Raw genomic sequence first — 6,454 nt, 5'->3', positions numbered from 1 at the left:
CAGGGGGTCGGATTAGATGATCTACTCAGGTCCCTTCTGACCCTAGAAACGATGAACTATGAAACAAAAAATGACAGTTGTTTTGATCATTCAAACAGACTCCTCGTGAATTCTGACACCTGACATGTAACATAATGATTTCATTATTGTTTATTACATCATTTTAGTGGAGTGGCGCGAATGCTGGTATTAACCAGGGAGCTACAAACATAACCCTTGCAGTTTGCCTGGTCTGGGCAGGTAAGATTAAAAACACTTGAAAGAAACATGGGAAAACTGCATCTAGGAAGGATTTATTAGTCAAGGGATACATTGTTACTGTACAAAAAGCACTCATAATAAAAGTGTTTAAATACAGCATCTCTTACACCTGCTACCTGTCTATTCCATTAGGAATTTAACTGAGTGCCTACACATGGCTTAACTTACCAGCACTTAAAAATATGTTTGTTAGCAAGGAAGAAATCATCATCCTTTCTGAAAGAGAACATTCCCCAAACTGAGGATCAGGCAAATGCATTTAAGACGGATTTCAGACCCAAACGGAAGGAAGGGCAAAAAGACTTTCATGAGAAATTGCAACCTATGCCTGTAGGCTATCCATTGTATGTACTGCCAAGGTAAGTGCAGAAATGGATTTAAGTTTCCAGACAGCAGCATGTAATAAGTGACACACACAAAAAAATTTACAGTTATCAACTGCCATCTTGCTCTTCTGTAGCCTCTTCCAATCATCTTTGGCTTTGGTGCAAGTTATTTTACCTTCGTAGCTTAAGTATCTTACTAGAAAGAAGGTGCAATAACATTGAAATACAAAGTAGGAAATAAATACATTTTTTTCTGTAAAAAAAAATTCAATCTGCTAATTGGGACTCAGCACCCAGACACCTAGTCCATGCTGTTGGCACTCTGTAACATCCCATATAAAGTTCTTGCCTTCAGGGGCTGTCTTGCAACGTTCAGGGTATCTTGAGAAATATTCTTCTTGCTGGGTACTGTCCACACTCTCAAAGTTGATGACAGCTCTATTTTCTCCAGTACTAGAAAAGGAGACAAAACAGAGTATGGTATTCATTTGGTTTGGTTTTTTCACAGAGTTAGGTGCAACTGCAGTATTTCTTAACTGTGTAAAACCTTTGAGGTAGGCAAATTTCCATGATTTAAGACAAATATCTGGGGAAAAAACAAACTTTTCATTAGTCTCTAAACAGTTTCCACCCAAAATGCACATTCTTTCTGATTAATCTGGTTTGGTTGGGAAAGTGTGCTTTCAACTACAAGCATCCAAACTAATTTTGGGGGGATCAGGTCCTCTTCTATATTAAACTTCATATGCAACAGAAACAGCATTGGCAGTATACTGCCATACTGCTTACCAGAAGCAAAAAGTTATCCACATACTGCTTACATTTAGCTTATTTCTAATACCTGAACAAAATGAAAATGCTCAGGCAAGAGGCATTTGAATGGTCTTGTTACAATCCTAAACTGTAATGCTGGATTGGAAGAAACATTTTGAAATGTTCATTTTTACATTAATGCTTGACTTAGTATTCCCAAGATTCAATTCCCTCAGGTCTTGTAATTTATAAGCGAAATAGAAGTAAAGTAACCTTAATCACTTCAACTGGAGATTGACTAATCCGATTTCTAGTATTTCCTTTCTCTACAGAAATGAGTTATGCTGTCAGAATGAAGATAATTCTTACCAGGGAGTTAGCTAGTAAGCATTTAAGGGCTCAGGGAAATTATTGTACATTCTCTTGATCAGCGTTCTAGAAACACATTTTTTTCCAAAAAACACAGAAATACGTATGTTTTAAAGACAGACAAAGTTCTTTGGGTAAATTCACCCAAAGAACCTCGCCTGCTTGTTTCTTTACACCAACACTGTTACAATCAGCACCCCTGAAATATGGTCTAAAGATGGTCCCCAGGGGAAGAAAACTGCCATATATGTGGAGACACTTAAAGAATGACTTAAGATATTCCAGGCATTTGACTAGATACCAGATTGAAGATATGCATTAAAAAAGTCCTGTAAATTAAAATTTTCACGATGCAACTTTGAATTGTATCTGTTTAAAATATTCATTTAAAAACAGAAAACATATTGTTGCTTCTCAGAAAAAAAAGCTGATGGCAAAATAATAAGCTCTCTTTATGTAATGTGAGCTTTACTTGCCCATTATGACTGCCTGGTATTATAATGCAATGGTTATTATAATAGCCAGACTTATTAAACGCTCTTATCTTAACTGGTGCAACAAACCACACAGACTGCACAGTACTATTTGCAGGCTCATTTTGGAGGTGATAAGAAAAATAAATATATATTGGTGGATAACAAGGCACACACTGAAGGGCATTTCAAATGAAAAATGACGTGGCATTATGCCAAATCAGCTGCTTAAACATGTCATATAATACATGTCTAGCAGCATTAGACAGTGTTTTAATTGCTGTTTGCAGCTGTACTCTTTGCAATTCAAAGCAGCATAATACCTGCACAAATAGAACATTTCCATTCAGCTATTATGCAAGGGGATCACTTAGCCGGAAGTTCAATTCAATAATAATAATTTCTTTGTCCATTATTTTAGAGACTCTTAGATTTTATGCAGAACTTTTCCACAAGAAGATGGTACAAAAAGGACAGATATTAAGTGAACAACATTCTGATTAACTCGCAGAGGTTGCTAAGAAAGCTCTAACTCCAATCATAAAAGCAGCTTTAAAAATGGAAGGGCAATCTGTACCCGGAAGCTTGTTAGATCTCTGCAGCTGGTCCAATAAAAGGTCTAAACACCACTACAATACTTGCTTCTTGTATTTTTAAAAAAAAATACGCCTTGCACAACTCTTTTTAAAACTGCTCTCTGTAAACTTTTTGCCTTGATATCTTTTTCTCTTCTCTGACCTTTCAAGATTTTGGACCTTCCTCTCTCACACTTTACCTTGCAGTGAAAACTATTATGTGAGTGAGGACAATGTACCTGGGCCCAAAGTCTAAAAGACTGACCCAGTTCCCCTAATATTAATGTCCTCCCTTTCCCCGAAGGGTATATCTGGACGAGCAGCTTCAAACAAATGGTCACACACTCCCTTTATTTGTGAAAGACAAGCACCTTTGTGTTATTCACACTTGCTCAGGCCTTCAGAATAAACATGACTTCTCAAAAGGCCGGAGCCCGTGCAGCTCCGATGTCAATGGGAATGCAGGTGCTCAGCACCTCGGGCTGGAAAAGCAACTGGCTCAGTGATTTTGTTCTTACGTATTACAAAACACTTATGCAATGGTATGAAAAATGCAATGTTCCAGTATCTATTTGGGACTATATCTGATTACAGGTACTGGTTAATGTTACTTCTTTTGCTTGTGGGGAGAGAGGAGGGTGCACAGAGGGAGGGAGAAAGAAGGGCAAAGAGATGAAAATTGGGCTAATTATGCTTATTATACTGGTTTCTGACAGTTTGTTTTAGGATACTTTTTTCATTTGTTCACAAAACTGACAATTTTAAACATACAGGGTACAAATTTCAGCCCAAATGACTTTGTGTTCGAGGTGAGGGGAAATACATTTGTCCATATTAAGAATTTCTGGTGACTTTTTACTAAACAACTCAGACACATCGGCAGACTTGCTTTAACCTTGAACCTTGGCAGGCAAATGCCTTTATATCAGTGATGTGTTATTTTCCCTGTGCCAACTGGCTCCACAATGGCTAGTAAATGAGTCTGTCCATCTATCCTTTTTTGTATCTTAGGACCATGGAGAAATATGGCTGGAAGGGACCTCCGCAGATCATTTAGTTCAACAGTCTTCTTAAGGCAGGATCATCCCTATCCAAACCATCCTGTTCAAGTCCATAATCTCACCTCTTGGTAACAGTGCAGCCAACCCTGACACAACACAAGGCCTAACGCCCTAACCTGCCACGGGGAAAACAGGGGGAACCACAGCAGCCAACGTGCTGCTACTGTAAAAGGTTAACATAGGCTCACGAGATCCCAGGTTGATTGCCATACCCCCTGTTACAGAGGAAGGCAAAAACTTCCCTGTGGAAGTTTTGTCATGGTTCGTCATGATGGACGCAGGCGCGCACAGCCGTAACTTCACGCTTCCCAGAAAGTGACAGTTTAGAGAGACAAGCAGCCACCGAGATAACTATGTCCTGGCAGATGCTCCCATGGTGGGCACCTGATAAAAATACAAGGATCGTCTAAGAGCCCAAAATCAATGCAGGGATGACAAAGTTGGGGACAAAAAGTCATGAATGCAAGACGCGGAGCAAAAGGTTCGACAGCGGAGAAACTAATTTTGAGAATGCATCGCGCATGCAGAGTACCAGTACCTACGACAAAAATGGTTTGGGCACCAGGATCAGCCCTCCCTGCCCACAACTCCCACCATCTGTCCAGTTTGTTGTTATCCATTCCAGCCAAAACCAGGGTTTATCAGACAGGGAACCTGTTGCCAAATACCCCCAGCCATGAGATGAAACAGCTTCTGTATTCAAAGACGGAAAAAACACTGAATAAGCCCCGGAAAGCCACGGGCTATGCTGGTATAGGCACCTGAACTAACAGTAGGAAGAGAGTCTCTTTCCTGTGATCTCAGTGCCTTTTTTTTGTGCTAAACACAGACAGTGGGGAGAAGGAAGCTGTGGAGAGGTAGGAGAGGTGGGACTGGTGTAGGGAGAAGGCACAAGGCACACCTGGAGATTATGGACAGAAAACTATGGCGCACAATACAAATCAATTCCCTCTACAATCTGCAATGAGACACAGGATTCCTAAATCTCATCAGTCTCTGCTTTCAACAGATATCTAGGAACCCCATTGTAATACTGTATCCACCCTTTCCTAAATATGGTTCACAGAGGATAACTATCAGAAGTAGCAGATTGTTACTCAAACAGTAGAGGGGTTTGTGCGATGGTCTTAGTAACGTCAAACTTCCTGAAGATCACCCCAAGAGTACGGCACAAGATAACATTTTCCTTTCTTTTTTTAAGTTTGGTTTAAAAACATGTGCTTTTTAATACACAACACGCCCAGCGAAGTTGCAAAGCCAAGCATTCAAGTCAGCAGTGCAACAATGAAGATTGCCCAGGCAAGCTTAGTTCAGCTTCCACCCCATGAATCTGGATTACTATATAGCCTAATAACCTGATTTCCCCTCTCACTGACTGTCATCTCATTCAGTGCCCAGGACGGATACATTTAATGATAAGCTATGCAATATTTTCTTAGCTCCATGCTTAGTATGAGCTGCAGGCCTTTATTTTTGCACACCGTAACAGTGATGTCTGACGAGCAGGTTTTGGCTTTTTGAGTGTCTAGTATCGCTGAGTGTCTGAGTGCATCACAAAAAATGGTGAGTTATTTTCATAATGCCCCTTTGACAGGAGGGGGCATTATCCCAGCTTTATAGATGGGCACCTGTGGTTCAGTGAGGTTAAAATCAACAGTACCCACTAATTTTGGGTGCTCAGGTTGAGATGATTGTAAGGCTGGAAGGGACCTCGGAAGATCGAGTCCAGCCCCCTGCACCAAGCAGGAAAGACAACTAGGGTCAGGTGACCCCAGCAAAGTGACTGTCTAGTCTCCTCTATACCTGGTGCCTACACCTGATTTTTTCCAGAATACTTAGCATTGCATAGCACAGCTGCCATTAACTTTAATTGCAGCTGTGAAAACTCAGCCCTTCTACAAATTAAACCCAGGGGCCTCAGTTAAGCTCTCACAAATTAAGGAACACAGAATTAGTGGCCACTTGTGAAAAATGTGGTTTCAGTGACTTGACTAGAATTAATAGTAACTTCATGGCCAATGATACTGTAGTCTTGGGCACACATCTTCACTTACATTAAGATGGTGGAAACTGGGAATGTGCATCAGAAAACAGAATTTAACCGTTAATGCTCAACTTCCTAATCACTTTAGAGCAGTATTTCAGTTAGACCTGTGAGCCTCTGAAATGTAAGGCCTGATCTTGTATCCATCACACCCACGGCACCAGGTCCACAATGTGCTGCGACACCTGGGCTCAGGCACATGGATTAGGACAGAGAAGACCCATGCTTTTCTTATATTTGAAGGTACCATTCATTTTCATCATTAGGGTCAGGTGCTGCTACAGCCTAATAGTTAATAAGAAAACTGGATGCGCTGCTAATACAATGTTAAAACCAGCATTAAGCTGGCTTTTAGATGCTTTATTTAACTCTCTCAAAAGCATAGACAAGTTTGGGTGAGAAAGAAAGGTCAGACATGATGAATACACCTGAGTGGAAAAAAAAAAAATCAAGTCTGAAAACAATGATTTATTGTTGCTCTTTAGCAAATGCATTATTAGATAGTGGGAAGTTCTGGTAGCTACCTGAGAAGGAACTTCTTCCACAGAGACGTCTGGGAAAAGTGGGCTAGTGTCAGCCTGTGATTTAAAAA

The 6,454-nt window shown here is 40.4% G+C and overlaps 1 protein-coding gene across 2 annotated transcripts in view; it reads right to left on the bottom strand.

Moving 5' to 3' along the window:
• Positions 1 to 272: 272 nt before the first annotated feature.
• Positions 273 to 6,454, bottom strand: part of PIK3C3 (phosphatidylinositol 3-kinase catalytic subunit type 3) — a 139,931-nt gene continuing 133,749 nt past the window's right edge. For both annotated transcript variants that reach the window (XM_090037664.1, XM_090037665.1), the window contains one exon: positions 273 to 1,040. In XM_090037664.1, the coding sequence (XP_089893790.1) occupies positions 1,026 to 1,040 (15 nt within the window). In that variant the 3' untranslated portion in view covers positions 273 to 1,025. The remainder of the gene's footprint in view (positions 1,041 to 6,454) is intronic.

This window comes from Crocodylus siamensis, chromosome 3 (assembly GCF_052110815.1).
Source record: "Crocodylus siamensis isolate JL-2025a chromosome 3, ASM5211081v1, whole genome shotgun sequence".
NCBI classification, from domain to species: Eukaryota; Metazoa; Chordata; order Crocodylia; family Crocodylidae; genus Crocodylus; species Crocodylus siamensis.
This window is presented reverse-complemented; position numbering and strand designations above follow the sequence as displayed.